This window comes from Lissotriton vulgaris, chromosome 5 (assembly GCF_964263255.1).
Source record: "Lissotriton vulgaris chromosome 5, aLisVul1.2, whole genome shotgun sequence".
In the NCBI taxonomy this organism is placed as follows: Eukaryota; Metazoa; Chordata; class Amphibia; order Caudata; family Salamandridae; genus Lissotriton; species Lissotriton vulgaris.
In genome coordinates this window covers 1,426,376,560-1,426,397,328 of record NC_141693.1, presented here as the reverse complement: position 1 = coordinate 1,426,397,328, position 20,769 = coordinate 1,426,376,560, and the positions used below count along the sequence as shown (strand labels likewise).

Below are 20,769 nucleotides of genomic sequence, written 5' to 3'. Positions count from 1 at the left end.
TGTGTCCATTAATCCATTGCAAAGCTCCTTGAATCTTTTGTCCTCAAATAGTATCATGCACTGATGACTCTCAGCTGACTCTCTCCATAGAATAGATTGTAAAACTACCTCAAGACATCCGCATGGGGGTTGCACGAATACAATCCCACTTATCCCCTTTCACGCCAGATTATTGACTACCCACCAGTGCCGACACAGGTAAGAGCGGTGAAGCAGGGCGGGGACTCCACGATGCAGCGAGATCAAGGGAAGTGCTTTCATTATTTTTTTAATTTAATTTTACCTATCCTGTCGTCTGTCGACTTCCCCCGCCACAGCGCTCTTACCTGTCCCAGTTGCTACTGGGACTAACCCTCAGTTCAAGTAATCCTAACTAGGGGCACTGATTCTCTTATCTAGCTGCAAAACGGTCTAAACACCTCCCTCAAGTACTGCATTATGCCATCTCAGAATTATCTTAAAAAAACTCAGAAAATAATAGTTTTCCAATCTAATTAACTCAGAATTTCTCAGCGCGTGACCTGGAAACTGCGGCGCCAGGAGGCCCTAATTTGTGTACCTGTCGCACTGAATAATTCAGCATTCATTCATTCATTCATTTATTCATTCATTCATTTCGCTTGTCACTCTCACCTGTACGTTGGAGCGTGACGCACCGCCAGGCACGCAGCGATCCGCGTGTCCGTGGCAGAGGCAGCTGCCCTGCACCTGCATCTCTGACACTGCGTAGAAAGCGCTGGGGGTGTGGTATTTCCGGGTAGGAAGTCGCGTCAGCTGTGTGAAGTTTACTCTTAGGTTTGAAAACTGCACCAGGCCTGCAGGGAGGGAAGGAAAATAAATTCACAATAATTTCAATGTTGATTTATAAGAGGACTTGACAGCAAGTGCAGCTCTTAGACGAGGAAACAGGTGCTGGACTCATCACACAATAATGCAGTCTTTATTTCTGACCAGCAGATGGCGAGGAAGTAACATAGATCGCCACTTTCACATTTTTCAGGCATGCAAGAAAACATACATTAATGGGTGTAGATTTTCAATAGTGAATTGAACGATATTGCTCGTTTTAGTTAGTTGCTGTAACATTTATAACCAGGGAGTTGCTGACTCGTCAGTATTTCAACGAATTGATTTTTTTAGGTTTGGGATGATAGAGAAGCTATGGAACAGATCTTATCTGTCGAGGCAGTCCAGCATGCCAAGGTGGCATGCTGAAGTCAAGTGCATAGTGAAACTACTGCTAGGAATGTGGGTACTAGAAACGCATCTTTCTAGAAACTCTTTTGGTACTAGTGCATCAAGTACATTTTCATTGGGGTATATATATATACTTCCGGTTACCATTTAATCTCCGAAAAACGACACCGCAAATCGAAGGTAGGGCTCCAACCATTCATTATGTTAGAAAGGCAGCTACGCGTTCCGGCAGGATCTCCTGCCTTGTATGTATATATATATATATATATATATATATATATATATATATATATATATATATATAAATATATATATATATATTTCCAAACTAAAAAGATCACCCGGCACTCTTCTTGGCAGTAGATTATGATTTATTGCACAGGTCTCTCGCAAAAACTCCTACGCGTTTCGAACAAACGTTCTTGGTCACGGCAGTGTTCTACAAAAGTCCTTTTTCAATTTCCACATTTTATATCCTCACCCACGATTTGCAGGGTGATGCATTATGGACCTTGCAGTTTTAGTGAATTACTTCATATTTTAGAATCATTTGAAATCATTTCGAGTTTGGGCATCAATGTGGGGGAAACCTTTTAATGAAAATGATACCTTACATTTCGGTAAAAGGTTTCCCCCACATATGCTCTGGTCCTGTTTATCCCACCATAGTTATTGGCACTGTATGCACATCACCCTGCATGTTGTCACAAAACTGACAGACCTATCTGCAGTGGAGACATGTTCCCTCAATATTTTCAAACGTAGGCTTCGCATCATTAGCTTTCCTGCTGGCCAAGCAGACTATCACACTGCACTGGCAATCCCGCACTGCCCCCCCCCCACCCCTCAGTAGCCGCATTGCATGGTGAGGTACAGAAATGGGGCAGAGCTGAAGAGGATGCTCTCTGTTTTGAAGAGGTGAGACACCTGCGTAAACGCTCGATCTTTCCGCAGTGGCCCACCCTGCTGGCTCACTTCCAGCAAGAGGTAAGCAGAGCCAGTCTTCCCCTGTGACAACGCGTTCTTCACACATCCACTACCCCGGTACGGTCTGCTGAAGGCCTATTTCTCCATTACCTCCCCCGAAGCCTGCACTGGTTCCTCCCCGGACCCACACAGCCACTTCCAGTACTAATTTACCAAGGTCAGCAGCAGTAGTGGAAAACCTCACGTTCACACACTTGATCTACTTTGCCCGGCCCCCCATCCATACCCTCAATGTTCCTTGCTCCCCAGCCAAGGTCCCAGGCCTTCTCACAGGTACTTCCTCCCGACACATGCCAGGGTTTCCATCAACACCAAGATCACCCACAAACGTAGCTGTTACCCCTTCCCATCAGTCGCGACCTACCGAAACAACCAGTGGGAACTTGTCCTGCACCTTATGTTATCTGTTACTGAGAGTGTTTTTTATGAATTCTAAAAACAAATAAAAATATTTTTTTACAAAAAATTGTAAGACTGAGTAAGAGTCAAGGACCAAGAAGATATTATTTTAAGTGAAAACTCAGTCACAGCATTGCTATAAGTGAATGACTTATGCACAGAACAATGATTATATGTCCCGCTCTTTCTCAGTGCATTGTCTTACCGTTAATCCTTTGGCTCTGCAATGTAGTCATGCCAGATACGGACTCAACTGGGCTGAATCGAACCTAAGAGACAAGCATATAACATGTTAGGTTCTATATTCACTTAATGATTCCATCCATCTAAGTATGTGCTACCACCTTCTCTCTCCAGCTCAGGGAGGCGATGCTGGTCGTTGCTGATCAATTTGTGTGCATTGAATGGTAGCGTTAGGGGAGGGTGGTTTGAACCTGATTATTAGTTTTGATTCAAGACATCGCTGTTTTAATGTTCTCTTACCTCCTCTCTCATGTGGTGGTATGCTGACCAAACCGGAGTAATGTATGTCCATCCATGTTTTGGCTTTATGTGTGATCATATGCTTGGAAATGGCATAGGTGTAATCATGATTCTGAATTGCCCTTATGTGTTCCAATATTCTCTTTTTCAATAGGCAGATGGTACTACGTATATTGCTGAGGCTATGTAATGTTGTCACCCTGATCCATAACTTGTATGATTTTCAATGATTGCATAATTGACTTAACTTAAACTACCAGTCCCACTATGCCTCCTAATGGGCAACGTGGAAACAGAGTATAAATAGTGGAAACTAAGAAATGACTCTGTTTACTGCTGTGATCAAGACCGAGATGGTCGAAACACGTAGGAATGAGGAGAGAGATGATTTGAATAAATGTATAAATGTGTGTGTATATATACTGGTGGTCGCCAGTAGGTAGTTATGAAGCGTTTTTTTGATTTACCAATAATTTTGACGCTGTTTGAGGAATCTACTCAAAATATAATAAAAACAGATACGACACTCACTTCAGCTACTATCTTGAAATTTTCAGGGTGATGTGTCAGGAGGGGCTGAGAACCAGGGGGTGCTTAAAAGCGCGTTTTCCCCATGTTAATTCCGATAGGATGTTTAGACACGGCTACAGTCCGAACTGCTGAACGGAATTACGCCCAATTTGGAAGGAAAGTAGATGTTGGTTCAAGGATATTTCTTTTTGTTATTTGGCATATATCCGTTCAGTAGTTTCAGAGTTATTTAAATAAATTTCCAGTTGTATAAATAGGGAGTCGGTGGATCCGCAACCCCTCCTGATCTCGTGCTGAGATCTGATTGGCTACCAACACTTCAAACCAGGAAGTGTCGGCAACCATCTTGTGACTCGGTTGAACCGTGTCAAAGGAAAAAACATTTTTTTTAAAGAAAAAGAAGCAGGGTAGAAGCATCCTGACCGCCTTGGCTGGCAGGAGTCGCACTGCATCCACAAATCTCACCAAAAATATTTTTTTTAATGAAGCACGGCCTCCTGCGCTTCATTATTAATTGGCTCCCTTTGGGCCAGGTCCTGGGGGCTGTGTACAAATAAAAGGGGGGTGCATAAGACCTAAAGTAAGTTCCACATGCTGGGTTGCTACGAGGTCTTCAGAGGCCCCGCCCTCTTTCTCCACCACTCTGCAAACGCACCTCCAAATGCAATACTAGTTGGGGGACAAATATCACTTTACTCATGAGTGACCTTGGGGGCAAGAAGCCCTCCTAGCACCTCCTGTAAGTCCTATACAGTGGAATGCCTGAGAGCTGGTTGGAGGCCCAGCCCCCTTTCTCCAACAGTCTGCAAACGCGACTACTATTTAAACAACCATAGAGATTTACTGAAAAAACCAAAGGTTACAGTAATGTTATGGTTAGGAATTATCATTTAAAAAACCTAAGAAATTCACTGAAAGAAACAAAGGTTACCGGGGCATTATAGTTAGGAATTAGCATTTAAAAATCTAAGCTAACAGTAACTCATGCCCGCAAAGCGCTGCTTATGACCTCACATATTACATTACTCATGACAAGGTCACATGACATTCAGAAAATGACTAATGCACCCACTCACACCCCATTAGAACCTTTCACATACCCACTCCCAAACAACCATTCACAAACCCATCCACAGACACATACCAGTACTTGCACACCCACTCACTGAATCATAAATCTATACACACAACCACTCACTCACCCATACACCCACTTATACACCCACTGACCTACTCACTAGTACAGCTACTGATATATCCACTCATACAACCACTCACACAATTAGTCAGTCACCCATAGAGCTATTCACACACCTACTCACTCACCCATACAGTCAGTCACACAGCCACTTAGTCACCCATACAGATACTAACACGTACTCACTCACCTGTACAGTTACTGACACAAGCACATGCTCACTCATACAGCCACTCTCACATTCACCCACTCATCCCTAGTCACTTGTCTATCCAATCGCTCAGCTATACTGCTTTTCACATACCCAGGTGCTCACCCATATACCACTGACTACCCACCCACTCATCCATACAGGCAGTCACACACCTCCTCACCCACCAACACAGACACTCAGACACCCATACAGGTACTCAGACAACTAATCACTCATGCATACAGCCACCAACCCACTCACACACCCATACAGCCACTTTGACACCAACTGACTGACTGATACAGATATTCACACAACCAGTCACTCACCCATATATTCACTAGGACACCTAATCACACACTTATACAGTCAGTTACGCAGTCCATACAGGCACTTGTACACCCACTGGTTCACCAATACACCTTGGTATATATAATTTACACTCATAAACTTTTTCAAACCACTCACAGTCCCCGAATGATGTCATGAGTGATGTCATTTGAGATAGCATAGAGTAATGTAATGTATGATGTCACTGACCAGGTCATGAGCGATGTAATATGTGAGGTCATAAGCAGTGCATTGCAGGGGCATATATATATAAAATATACGTTATATATATATATATATATATATATATATATATATATATATATATATATATATATATATATATATATATATATATATATATAACTTATCTTATTTATACTTACCTGTGTGGTAAAGGTATGCGTGGTAAAGGTATGCATGGTAAGGGCAGATGCATGGTAAGTGAATGTGTTGTAAAAAATGAATGGTAAAGTCTTGAGTGGTAAGTTCCTGTGTTGTAACGTCATACAACCGGGTTGTAAATGGTCAAAGGTAAAGATAAAGTCAATAAGTGATTGAAGCAGTAGCTGGGTTTCAGAGGGGGCCTGGCTGTTTTTAATATACTGTGATTTACTGCCCTTTTATAAGGTGTGTATTCAGCTATTTTTTTAATTTGGAGGCGAGTTGGAGCAATCATGATGGATACAGGGATGTGAAGTGTTGGCCCCAGGTATATAAAACCACTTTCTAGGAAAAACAGTGTCACTTTCTATTGAAGACAGAGCTGGTAACAGGCAGCCTTGATTTTCTTGGTGATGTGTTCCTGGAGAGTGAGGTTGGTGTCAAACTGTCAATGATGAATGAGAGTTACTTGACATTGGGTGACATTTGGGTTGAAATCTGTCCAGGTTCATGTCATTGATCCAGCTTTGTATAACGCAGGTGGAATGTAACCACTGCCTATTACTACAAAAAATTACAAATTAAAATCCCCAGATACCTGGTAGAAAATGTTATATTGTCAGAAGGTATCACAGTTCCAAACAGCTAAAAAAACTCAGACAAGAAATCCCCAAATTCCTAAAATCACAGAAACAGACCAGAACCTACATTATACCTCAATGTAATATACTAAATGTACCCCTAACTAAGGAGTAGGCTTCCGCATTCACAAATTAATTTGAGAAAGCCAGGGCAATCATATCTCCAACAGCTGAGCATGAACCCCAGCATATACCTTGAACCCCAGTTACTCCCTCGCATCCTTAAAGAGAATGATCTTCGCTGATTTTTAACACAAACCTCAAAAATGGTACATTGGATAACCAGCTCTTATTCATGTAAAAGAACAGAGTTTCACATTTTAACATATGAGTATCAATATTAACCCCTCCATATACGCAATGGGCCATTTTGTGTATATATTTACAGAAAAGACTCCTGAACGTTAAACGTTTGCAGAAATATTGATGACATTCATTATCATCATTATTATTATTATTATTATTATAAATGTTATGTATAGCTGTACAATTTCCTCGCTGTTACATTAAGTAAAGCTCCTTTATACCTGGTACCTATATATTTTCGTGTGTAGTACACTGATGTGTAAAAGGGCTTGGTTCACACTCCAAAAAATACATGATAAATTATGCACTTTTGGTAAATTATTATTGTGAAGGGTGGGCGTAAAATCCGTTTCGCGGGCGAATTTGCGGATTGTCCGCGATTTCGCGATCCGCGAAATCGCGGTAAAATCTGCGAATCAGCGGGGACGAATTTTCAGCCAAGCAAGGGTTACAGCAGCAGGTGCAAAAGTTGAACCTAATTTCTTTGTAACCTTTTACAAAAGGGTTACAAACAAATTAACTTCAACTTGGACACCTGCTGCTAATTGCTTCCTGGCGCCTCGTTGCCTACTTGCAACTATTCTCTGACCCTGCTCTGACCCTTGAAGCAGGGTCAGAGAATAGTTACAAGTAGGCAACGAGGCACCTGTCCAAGGAATTAAACCTCATCAGGAAGCACTTACAGATATAAAAAACAGGAAGAAGGAAGAGGATGGGAAATACACCCATTTTGAGTTGTCAGGAGGGGTTAAACTAAAAGAGACCTTTACTGCACAATTTTCATATGCATTTTGCTAAAAATAAAAAGCTGAATGTTCTGTAGGGGCAACTCAGGAATCTGGCCCTTCAGAGATCCGGCCTCTCTTTCTTTCTCTCCTTCTCTCTCTCCCTCTCTTTCTATCTATCTATCTATCTATCTATCTATCTATCTATCTGTCTATCTATCTATCTATCTATCTATCTATCTATCTATCTATCTTTCTATCTCTCTCTCCCTCTCCCATAAACGACTGCATGGGTAACTTCGCTATGCAAGCGGCTCGCGAAGATGCAAAAAGCCCCACAAACACGCAAAAAACCCAGCGAAGATGCAAAAAAAACCACGAACACGCAGAAAAACAAAATTTCCGCAAATTCGCACAAATTCGCAAATTTTGCGGATCGCGAATTTGCAGATCCTCAAATTCGCGGATAGCGAATTCGCAAAATTCGCCCATGTCAAAAATGTACCAAGCAGGGATCTGTCACTGCTACGTCAGGTAAAATGTAATCATTCACCAAACCTTACGACCTGACAAAAATTAGGTTCTACTTTTAACCTCGCATATCATGTGGCCACACCTGATCTTTACGAACCCAAGATTCAAACAAGATAGGAATTTAGAGATAAACAGATTGATGGTTCAAGAGTTGATACTTTCTTTCAGGTAATGGCACAGCAATCAGTAAATGATTGAACGTGTAATGCCGCACCCTGCGACCACTTAGACACTAAGTGAAGCTAGACCATAGTCTGGTTCTTTCCAGATGCTAACAGCTGTTTAAACCTTTTAAATGAACTGTGCAATGTTGAGGTTAGATATCATACCATTCCACCGTTTGTCGGATCAGCTTGAAATTCCTGGCAGCGAACGTCCTCTAAGTTCTGGGGGCGACCACGATTCACATGTGGGAAGGAGGCGGCACAGTCATGTGCAAGGTACTGGTAGGCCTGCCATGTGCTACCAAAGTCGCTTGATCGCTCGATGAACATGCTGGCGGGTAGTGGCCCCTGGAAGAGGAGAGAAAGTGGAGAATTGAGAATATTTTACAGCGCACAACAGGGAAAAAGTTATTGAAACAACTAATATAATCTTTCACATATATTTTATAATCATTTTGTATGGCACTCTGGAGTTGCATAAACATGTGTTAACTCACAACCAAAAACAAGGGCGTTGAATGGATTTTATCTCGTTCAGGTACCTCCAACCTAAAGAAGGGCATTTTATATGTGATCTTTGGGTCCTGCCCTTCTGAATTGTAATAATTATTCTACCAATCAATATAAATTGAAAACTGTTCTTCAACTCATAGCACCCTTGTTTCTCAGTACAAACGCCCGCTCAACTCAACCTAAACACAATTTCATTAGCTGAGATAGAGACACATTTGTTCATATAACAGAACTCTGAAAGTCACAAGAACAGAGGCGTAAGTGTATTTTGATGTGGTACAAAGAAAGCAAAGGTATTCACAAATCTCTTCCATCTTGGGTCAGTATGTAGATGTTCATGCTACAACCATGTCCTAGACCTATTAATGTATTCCAATTCAATATAGAAAACAAACCAACAGTTTGCCTCTATTTATTTAAGAGTCTAATGTACCCATGTTTGAAATAAGTGTTGACTTTATACTAAAAAAATAACGATTTTATTAAATAATTTCAACTATCTTCCATAACTGTTATAGCTTTTAAATTAACAATTCCATCTTTTAAGAATGCTTAAATAATGGTAATGTGGTTTTACAAAAAGAATCCAATCATGATATTGCCCATACCTTGCTATTATTTATTATAACTATACTTTTAATAAAAATTTCAAAATTCGTTAATTGTGTGTATGTTTTCAAAATAAAGAAACTTAATTTGTAATTTAGAAGGTGTAAACACCTTTTATAAACAATAATTGTTGCCTTCCATTCAATTTATATTTTTTATTTAACAATTCAAATGTTTGAAATAATCCTAAACAGTTTTGTTCAGTTTAAAAATGATTATTCTGACAATCTTTTGGACTCCCATTATTTTAAAAAAAATTTTAAGGTAACAACTTTAACCTTGTTAAACTCATAATTAACAAGCTTGTTTTTTAAATAAATATAGCAAAGTACTGATAATATGTTTAATTGACAATTCCAGCATTTTAAATTTTCAGCTTTTTACTACATTCCCAAAGTCCTTTTAGTATATCAAACATCATAAACAAAAATGTAAGAATATAAGAAGCTGTACCCCTTGACTCACAATGCATAATCATTGCCATCAATATTACACCTCCTCAGTGGTTGGTGCATTCACCAAGAGTTACCAGTGAATCAAGCATTCTAGAAGTTTTGGTTCATTATATCTACAAAAAATATATATACAGAGAAGAGAAGGGTTTAAGGGAATTTTAAGGACCTGCCCAGGTTAGTATCCCCTAACAGACTAACATCCATAACAAGAAAACCTGGGGGTCCAGAAAGAGCTCAAAGGAACTCAAAACAGACTAATACTCCATCATAGGTGAGTAAAGGCACAAAATGCTATCTAGTCTTTAAAGTTAAAAGAACAATAGTGTTCAGAAACCACAGAACCACAAATGATTGTTGGTGAGACTCATAAAAGACATTGGATTCCCATCAAAGTCTTGTCATGATCAATTTTCTCACTTGGTCATCCAAAAATGGGATGGTATGTCTCTTGATCATTGAGACTGGTTCCATTCCCAAGGTCAACTGAGAATGGAATGTGAGAATATGATATTAGTGGGAACATGTGCAATGCAGTACCAAAAGAAGAATAAGTGGTGGCCTGAAAAAACAAAAACAGTGCACAAAAGCAGTTTCAACTAATAGCTGCATCGGGGCCCCGATGCAGCTATTAATTGAAACTGCTTTTGTGGACTGTTCTTGTTTTTAGTTGGGGAGAGGTCAATATCCATTAAAATTATCTTTTTGCCCTCTACCCTATTTTAAGCCAACACTTATTCTTCTTTTGGTACTGCACTTCACATGTTCCCACTAATATCATATTCTCACGGCCGTGAAGTGATTGTGGGTTTGACCCAGTTGACCTCGGGAATGGAACCAGTCTCAATGATCAAGAGACATACCATCCCATTTTTGGACGACCAAGTGAGAAAATTGATCATGACAAGACTTTGATGGGAATCCAATGTCTTTTATGAGCCTCACCAACAATCATTTGTGGTTCTGTGGTTTCTGAACACTATTGTTCTTTTAACTTTAAAGACTAGATAGGATGTTGTGCCTTTACTCACCTATGAGGAAGTATTAGTCTGTTTTGAGTTCCATTGAGCTCTTTCTGGACCCCAAGGTTTTCTCATTATATCTACAGCCTTGAGTCAGCTCATCTTCTTTGTTCTATCTTATGTCATCCATCTGTCTTGAACTATTACCAACCTTCTTCATCTTCACCCACAATATATTTACTTAGCAAGTTGAACCGCATCATCTAAAGCTAAATGGCAGGGGTATTGTCTTTTTTGTCTGCTTCTTCAACACCATGTCCCATATGAAATAGGAAAGAAAATACTATTCTCCCATTTTAAAACAAAAGTGCTGTTTCCGAGCATGGAACCTACCCTAAAGTCAAGCATGACCTCGCTTAGCTGGAGTTTTCCATCAAGATCCAGTTGTATAGAAACCTGATCCACATCTAGAAAAGAGAAGAGAAGAGTTAGGAAAATCATCATCCTCTCTGTCTCAGCAAGATTGACAATAATCTATCATGATTGCTGTAGTACAAGAATCAAAACGAGGAGGCTTGGATATGCTCTAGATGTAAATACACATGGGATCAAGGCAACTAGGAGTGTTAAAAAATAAATATTTTACTTCACTGTTTTTTATGACATTTTTACAAATTTACTCTTCTAATGCAAAATATGGTTTACCATTATCTTGTCTGATTATTGTCACGCAGGGGCATACTTCAAGTAAACAAAGTAATCTGTGATACTGGTAGGACACTTCTGTCTTTCTGCAAGACATTTTCTGTGAAAATAAGTCTCCCACTGACAGGACATTACATGAAATTGCATAAAGCAAATTAGTGACCATTTTCACATTAGGAAAAATTCAGAAATTTTACAGATTTCACCGGTGTAATTTAAATTTCGTCCACTGGTATGCAAAACCAGGTCTTCTGGCACTCAGGAGAAATAATAAAAAAATAAGTGGGTAATTTTTACTCAATTGTTACAATGCTGATTAGAAGCCCATTCTATAAACACTAGCAACATGGCGCCAAAATATGCTCTTGTTGCGGCTCTCTTGTGTAGTGTTGCTGAGAATCTTAAATCCCCATAAACCAAGAGGCTCCTCAACAATGAGTGTACAACAGTCACGCAACAGGGTCTAGAAAGAAAGTGAAGTGACAGTTTATGATTCCACTTTCCTTGTAAGCACATGCTATCTTCCATACAGATATGTTTTAGGTTTAAATGTATTTTATTGAAATTTTCAACACTGATGTATATAACCATGCAGGTGTAGCTGTCAATCCACTGACATTGCGTAGCACATGACTTTACAGATCGAGCCAGAAGCGCAAGCATTACAGTGGGTGCGTATCAAAGCAGGAAAACCTTACATAAAATAAAAAACTAAAAGGGAAAAAGGGCTACTGGAAAGATTGGTGTAGTTCATATGGAATATTAAGGATGTGTCGTGTTGAAAGAGTGCTATGGTGTGGATCGTTGTGGTGAGGTTTTTTGTTGTGGGATATAAGTGAGCAGAGTGTGAGTCTGTACAATGTAAGAAAGCATGGAAGGGTATGGCGTAGTGTTGTATTGTGTGGTATAATGATGACAGCTCATTGTTGGTGAGAAGCGCCATCATATGGCAAGGTGTTGAAAGTTAGGCCGCAAACGTCAACATTATCGGCGCCATCTTGCCCTTTTTGAGCCCATTCGTGCGCGTAAGCGGCAGCCATTTTGAGCACCATGGCCTCCCTGCCCCTCGCTGATAGCCAGCGCATCTCTCTCTCTCTCTCTCTTAACCTCGCAAGCATCCCCCGCACGCTTACAACCCCCCGCTCTCACATGCCTTGGGTCATAAACCCCTCTTCAGCGCAGCTCTGCCTCGGAATCCCATCCTGTTCCCAGCGCGACACCTCCCTTCATTCCTTTCCTGGTCCCGGGTCCTCTGATACAACCCCCCTTTTCCTGTGTGCCCATTTGTCTTCCTCGTTCCCAGGCCGCCACCTGGCCCTGCGGATACTGTTTATTGCCTCCCGTACAGTAGGAAGCTTCCCCCATCAAAGGACCCTCGAGTTGATCAAAGCCCCCACCCTATGAGATCCGATCAACCCCACACATTCCGTGAATCGGCGGAATGTCCAGCTGCGCGATAATCATCACCTGTTGTGACCGGGGTGGGGACTTCAACTGTAAATGTGTGTGGGAACGGGCCTGAAGGGGAGATTCCGAGGATGTCCTTTCATACTTCAAAGCATTGCAAGAATGTGTTACATGCAATAAAGATCATAAACCTGTGTATAAGAAGCCAGGCCTCAGAGATGCGGGGAGAGCACCTCGAGAAGATACCCTGTTGTCTGATTTGATGTGTTCTGCTCCGTCGGAATAAAACTTCTGTTTCCTGCCTTCCAGTCTCCAGCGCCTGTCTCTTTGTTTGGTAACTTGAATGGGTATAGAGGCGGTTAACGCCGGGCAACTCTGAAAAAGGTCATCTGCCCGTACCTTTTTCTACAATTGGCGCCCCAAACGTGGGGCCCATCAGCGACTCGTGGATCCAGTGGGAGAGGTCCTGACGACAGAGTGAACGACTGCAACGATCGGGAGTGCACCTGTTCGATAGACCCTCGTCTGACAGCCGATCATCCGAACTTCACTGGTTCCGAACAGACCTCTCTCGAGTGATCTACGGTCCTGACTGGGAACCATCAGGAGTGCCGCGAGGAATACGAAGAAAAGAGGACGATCGGGCGCTGGATTCGGAAGAAACTGTCCATGCGGTCCGGGTAAGGTCGTGTAAACACGACGAATTGCGAAATGATTGTTTGATTGTTTGGAAAATACTAGTATTACTCTTTGTTGATTTGTTTGGAGATTCGCTGTCTGCAAACGGAGAAACAACAGGCTCTCTCTTTGCAAGCAGTGAAGGATAGGTAACGCAGCCGTCGTGCCTATCTTTCTCCCCCACTGATTGATTGTTTGAACCCGAACTACTGTTCGCGGATTGTTTTCTGGAGATTCTCTGCCTGCAAACAGGAAAGAACAGGTTTCCTCTTTGCAGATAGTGAAAGGGTAGGTGACGCAAACCTTTTGCGGGCCTACTTATTCTCCCCACTGATTGTTTGATTGACCGAACATTGACTGTTCGATATTGGTTCATGAGGTATTCACTGCCTTCAAACAACGTAGAATAGAAATATTCTGTCTAGTCTTTTCACGCAGTGATAAGATAGGTAGTGCTGACTTTTGTCCCCATTGTGATCCGTCATGCCTGTCTTCTCCCCACTGATTGGTAGCCTGTTTAGCCCGGACCGCTTATTAGAGATGAACCATCCGGCTCCACTGGAGGGCACCCCTAATAAGGACATGTTCATGAAGCATGGATTGATCGCTATAGCCTATAGCAAGCTGTGGCATAAATATACGAAAAGGGATCGAGAAAGTCAGTGGCCACTGATAGGATCCTTCGATGATGATAAAATAAGCGCGCTAGAAACAGCCCTAGGTAAAAACAAGACAACGCCCACTATGCTTGATAGTTTCGGCATGTGGCGCAAAGAAACTGAACAACGTAAAAAGAGAACTGAGAGTAGGTTGGGAAAAGAGCTGCGAAAAGCAGCCCACCTAGCTGCTCAGAAACTAGAAGAAGAGATAAAGGAAAGAGAGGAAGCCAAACAGAAACTAGAAATGGAAACATCAAGCCAGTGTCCGGTTAGAACGTCCTCCACGCTCTACCCTGAATTACCCTCGAAACAACGAGCCAACGATGATCTGCTGTTAGGTCCTCCGATCATCTACATGCCCCCTCCATATGCCCCTTCCCAACCCTTAGCACAGCACCCACCACCCCCAGGTACAAACAAGAGTAGCGCCACAGCTTCGGCCCCCATGGCCTCTGTGCCGACCGAACTCCTTGTATTAGATACTACGCAAACGACAACGTTAGGCGACCCTGAGACCCGAAGGGTTGGTTCTGCGAGAACAAGCAGACTAAGCAAAGATGAGCGAGCAGGGATTGACAAGATAGCAAGGACACTGGTAGAAAGAAAGGAAGATGAAGAGTATATCACGGATATGTTTAACTCGTATACAGGGAGTCACAGACGACATTTCACCGTACGACTGTGTTACCATGTCTTGAACGCATATGAGGACCGATATCGAGACAAAGGTCCCGAGAGCCTAACGACTCTGTACCGGAAGGTCGATATCGGGGATGAAGGCGAGTGTGATGTGGCGGACCTCCTCATGCGTACGCTTGAGGTTTTCCGCCACCTCACTGAACAAGAATCGGGAGCTAAAACCATGACATCCGTAGCGACCGAACGACGAACTGAGCAATCTAACGCCATGATGCCGATACGAGAGGCTGCCCCTTACTGGGTTCCTCCACGAGGTGAAGGGACTAACGATGATGCAAACCACAAAGATGTAAAAGGAAGGGTAGTGTACAACTGGGTCTACCAGCCATGGGACCGGCAAGAGATTCTGACATTCCGGAAATCTCTGCCTGACCTACGTAAAAACCCCACTGCCTTCTATACTGAATTGGGTACAGCCCTAGGTTCAACGATTATGACCCTGGCTGACATCGACTTGTTCTTCGGGTTATGTCTACCAGCTGATGTGTGGAAGCAAATCCGGAAAGTCGACCACCTTGAGCTGTTTGGACATACCTGGTCACAACTCGATGGCATTGATAAACAACGAGAACCTGGACAAAAGCCTTTGAAATCCATTTTAGACCTCCCAGATAAAATCGTACAGAAATTAAAAACCCTGATTCCAGAAAAGAAAGTGGACTGGTCGATAGTAACGGCCTGTCGCCAGAAACCCCAGGAGGATGTATCGGACTACTTCTCCCGGTTTGAAACGGTGTTCTCCGATTACAGCGGCCAGGACATGACCACTGCAACCGGACACCATCTGTTTGTCCAGAATTATGTTAAGGGTTTGACACCAGAGGTCTCCCAGAAACTGCAGGCCAGCGAGAGTAGTTGGGCAGCCTCCAAACCTACGGCTATCCTCCAGATGGCCCAATATTATGAACATCAGAAAAATGAAAACGATAGAGCAACAGAGAAAAAGAAGAAGGACTTGAAAGAGAGGGTGATGATTGCACAACTGCAAGGGGTGATTATAGGACGAGACCAATACAGGGGAAACTATCAGACGAATGTCCCTAAGACTGCACCTCCCAAGGACCGCACTTCGACTCCCCACATTGGACGTACAGACATTAGAGAGGACCAGTGTGCTTTCTGTAAAGGGACTGGCCATTGGAAATCCCAATGCCCGGTTCTTTTGGAAATAATCAGAAACAAAGACCCCAAGGACATAGCAAGTGGACCGAGAAATAAGGGACAGCAGCGAGGGCCCCCAAATGACACGACTAACGACAGATCAGGCAGACCAAATACATTTGATCGACCCAGACAGAACCAATGCCAGCAATCTGACTACGATGACGCCCACGACTTTGCATAGGACTGCCAAGGGCAAGGGAGGGATCCAGTCGAGCTCTATGTTGACCAGCAAGGCCCTTACGTCACTGCTAAGGTCTTGGGTACAAAGTCTCCATTTCTGGTAGACACTGGCGCAACACGTAGTGCGTTATCTAAACGACTGATTCCAAGGGCACCCTTGTCTGGCTCACTTATAACATCGACAGGTTTCGATGGAACGCCCTCCACTGACCCTTTGTCCGCTCCGATCCTCTTCGACTTAGAAAACAACACCACTGACACCACGTTTTTGCTTTCCTCCAATAGCCCTGACGCCATTATGGGACTTGACTTATTGAAACACTTCCGAGCGACAATTAGATGTTCTCAAGACGGAGTTCGAGTTTTCCTTTACGACAACCCCGTTCTGCTTGGACATTGCCCTCCCCGACGCATGTTTTCCATCACCGACGCTGACACATCCCTGCTTGACACTCTGCCTCCGTACCTGTGGGCCAAGACAGATTCGGACGTAGGGCGCATGATGATCGACCCAGTGCACATTACTGTCCGACCAGACGCAACACTCCCAAAACTTCCACAATATCGGATATCGCCCGAGGGCGAGAAGGCATTGGTAAAGATTATTCAGTCACTGATAGACGCAGGAGTGGTAGAGGAAGTGGTTAGCAACGTTTGCAACAGCCCTATCCTGCCCATCATCAAGAAACAGGGAGAGGGAGATGAGAAAGCATACCGCTTTATCATAGACCTTCGAGAGATCAACAAAGTGGTGGTACCCCAGTACCCCGTGGTCTCAGACATCACCACCATCCTGACTTTGATTCCTTCTACTGCCACCACCTTCACTGTCATTGACCTAAAAAACGCATTCTTTTCCATCCCCATCCACCCAGACAGCCGATATCTCTTCGGCTTCACCCTAAAAGCCCGCTCATATAGGTTCTGCCGAGCACCCCAGGGCTACACAGAAAGCCCTAGCATCTACAGCCAGGCCCTCAAGAGACAACTGGATCAAGTCCAGTTACCCGATGGAGTGGTGTTAGTGCAATATGTCGATGACATCCTTTTGGCAGCCGACACCACTCCATTAGCAGTTACAGCCACCATTCAACTCCTGCACTTCCTTGCGGAAAATGGCCACAAGGTCTCCAAGAAGAAGTTGCAATTCTGCCAACCCCAGGTCACTTACTTAGGCCACCTTTTGTCCAAAGACGGAAGGAAACTCACTCCCGACCGGATCCAAACCATTCTCGAAACTCCTGTCCCTAAGACTCAGAAACAGGTTCGCTCCCTACTAGGCCTCACCTCCTTCTGCCGACAGTGGTTACCAAACTTTAGCCTCATTGTGAAACCGCTGCTTTCTCTGCTAGCTAAAGACGTCCCCTTCCCACTCCCTTGGACCCCTGAATGTCAAACCTCCTTCACGGAACTACGAGATGCCCTTTGTTCGGCCCCTGTCCTAGGTACCCCCGATTACACAAAGCCCTTCTCCCTTTACACTCACGAAAGGGAGGGGTGTGCTTTATCTGTCCTGACCAAGTCCATTGGCCCAAAGCAACGACCGTGCGCTTACTTCTCTGCCACTCTTGACCCTGTAGCCAGAGCCTTGCCTGCCTGCCTTCGGGCTGTAGCTGCCGCTGCTATCTCTATCCGACAGAGTGAGGGGATCGTACTCTCGAATTCCCTCACGGTACTAGTACCCCATGCAGTTGACACCCTCCTGAACCAAACCAAGACGCAACACCTGACGAGTGCACCACTGACTGGATACGAACTGACTTTGCTTGCACCCCATATCACCCTGAAAAGATGCACCACACTGAACCCGGCAACTCTGTTACCCTTACCAGAGAACAATCCCAATGTGCACCCTGTACATGACTGCGTGACTCTTACGGACGAACAGACTAGAAGTAGGGTTGACCTCAGAGACACGGCTTTTCCTGACCCTGACGGAGAGCTGTGGGTGGACGGTTCTTGCATCAAACTCCCCAATGGCACCACTTCAGCTGCCTATGCAGTCACCACGGCTCGAACTGTAGTCGAGACAGCCCGCATCACGCAACGATCTGCCCAGGCAGCGGAACTGATTGCCCTGACACGAGCCTGCATTCTAGCAGCAGGAACCACAGCGAACATTTACACCGACAGCCAGTACGCCTTCGGGCGGTTCACCATTTCGGGCTCCTTTGGAGGGAAAGGGGATTCTTGACCTCACACGGCACCCCCATTTTGCACGGGGATCTAGTCTCCGCCCTGATCGAAGCTGTCCTTCTCCCCAAAAAGCTTGCGGTCATCAAATGCCAGGCACACAGAAAGGTGACAGACATTATTGGACAAGGAAATGCGCTAGCCGACATCACTGCTCGAACGACAGCTGAAAATAGGACGACAACACGTATGTACGTGACCAGGTCACAGGCAGAAAAATGGACTGACGCTAGGGACACTATTAGAGACATTCAAATGGCTAGCACACAACACGAATTGACTGAATGGACACGGGTGGGATTAAAGGACGATAAAGGCTGCTGGCGGACAAAAGACACAAACAAATGGTTGCTACCTGACTCGTACCTGATTCCCATACTGACTATGGCACACTCTCCTGCCCACATAGGATCAGCCCCATGATTGAACTTGTCTCCAGAGTTTGGCACACTGATAAAATCACAGACTCCGCCAAACGTCTGGTCCAACAATGCTTGCTATGCCTGCAACACAACCCCGGGAAAGGAACTGTAGTACCCCGGGGAGGGTTTGGGGTCCCAAATCACCCGTTTGAAGTCCTGCAGATGGACTACATCCAGCTAGACAGATGCCAAGGCCTGAAATATGTACTTGTTGTGGTATGCGCATTTAGCAAATGGGTGGAAGCATACCCAACCCGTGACAACACTGCTATGGCCACTGCGAAAGTACTGTTAAAAGAATTTTTCCCCCGTTACGGCCTTTGTCGAATTTTGTGGAGCGACAATGGCCCCCACTTCATAGCCGAAGTCATCCAGCTCATCTTAAAGGGGCTGGGCATCAAGCAGAAGTTCCACGCAGTCTTCCACCCCCAGTCTGCTGGACTTGTTGAGCGACACAATGCCACACTAAAGCTCAAACTGGCCAAGATAGTGGCTACCACGGGTCTGAAATGGCCAGACACCCTCCCACTGGCATTGCTATCGATGCGTTCCACCCCCACCAAACATCACTTGACACCTTATGAAGTTGTTTTCGGTCGACCCATGAGCGTCTGGTCTGCACCGAAACCAACTTCCATTCATGACGTCCCGGACGTCCTAATGTCCGATTACCTGTATAAATTGACTGAAACTCTGTCTGTCATTCATCAGCAGGTGCAGCAGGCCATCCCCGATGCTTCCAGGGGTCCGGGTCACGCCATCCAACCTGGGGACTTCGTGCTGATCCGAAGAGTCTGGAACCCCGGTGGACGGGCCCCTGGCAAGTGTTAATCACCACCCGGACGGCTCTTCGTGTGGAGGGGAAACGGCACTGGCTGCACGCACACCACTGTAAGAAGGTCTCCTCAACCCTGGCCACAACAGAAAACATCGACAACCAAGAAGAGCTCCTGAACAAGGACCGACCGTCACTAACCTGCTATCCTGATACCGAAGCACTTGAACTTTCAAAATTCTCTGATCCCACTGTGCCATCCAGAGAAGGGTATTTCCTGCGTCGAAAGGAGGGAGCTTCGGCTAAGTAGACCACGGACTAAGTTAAATCTCAGAACGGTGACCTAAACACCACCAAGGGTCACCCGGAGAGAAGCTAAACGAAGTCTGTGGTTCTGCCTGCTACCGAGCACCTTGAAGATGATGGAAGCGCCAGATAAGAAGATGATGGAAGCACCAAATAAGAAGATGATGGAAGCAACAGGAAATACCCACTACAGAAACCCAAGAACAGACAGACTCCACAGCACCAAGACAATTGCACTCTTCATCACAATCCTTTTCTGCTTTCTCCTCATGACCACGCTCTGGATTGTGGAAGAAAATGCACCTGCTCACGAAACATTCCTGACCACTGCTCAGCCTACCACCATGAAGGAACATTATCTGATTTCGCTCTCTCCTCAACTCAGAGAGAGGCGAAAGGAGTTTTGGAATAACTCCTTTGTACAGTTGCTGCACCAGCACAATCTTGCCACCAACGCCACCAACTGTTGGATCTGTGGGTTACTACCCCACGCCACTGGACATTCAATTCCTTTCATCCCTTCACCCTTCTCAGTTCATGGCTCCTGCCTTGCTTGGCTGATCCTCCTGCAAGAAAGTTATAAAGACAATGCCACCTCCAGCAAAACCATGACGCACTTCTATCATGGGGTCTGGTGAAACAAAACAAAGACACACTTCTGCCCGCAGACCTCCAACGACTCAATCCACATGGACATCCCTGCTAAAGAACGAATTGAAATGCAGGTGTTCAACAATCCAACCAGACCCACCTTCTCCTACCTGCGGAAACGAATGGCTGCCACACTGACTGTGGCCCTGTCAGTCATCAACGTCACAGGCCACATGTGCATAGAAGGGCTTGGGACACAGCTGGTAGGCCGCAGCGCCTGCCGTTTCACCAGAACTTTGGACTCCACCGATCCGCCTTCCTTTGTATCCTCTCCGAATATGTATTTCGTTTGTGGCACGAAGGCTTACACCTGGCTCCCCAA

General features: G+C 44.4%; 1 protein-coding gene across 2 annotated transcripts in view; it reads right to left on the bottom strand.

Moving 5' to 3' along the window:
* Positions 1 to 20,769, bottom strand: part of LAMB3 (laminin subunit beta 3) — a 202,737-nt gene that overhangs the window by 73,390 nt on the left and 108,578 nt on the right. For both annotated transcript variants that reach the window (XM_086923366.1, XM_086923367.1), the window contains 4 exons: positions 11,002 to 11,075; positions 8,238 to 8,420; positions 2,789 to 2,852; positions 634 to 815 (listed from right to left, as the gene is read on the bottom strand). In XM_086923366.1, the coding sequence (XP_086779492.1) occupies positions 634 to 815; positions 2,789 to 2,852; positions 8,238 to 8,420; positions 11,002 to 11,075 (503 nt within the window). The remainder of the gene's footprint in view (positions 1 to 633; positions 816 to 2,788; positions 2,853 to 8,237; positions 8,421 to 11,001; positions 11,076 to 20,769) is intronic.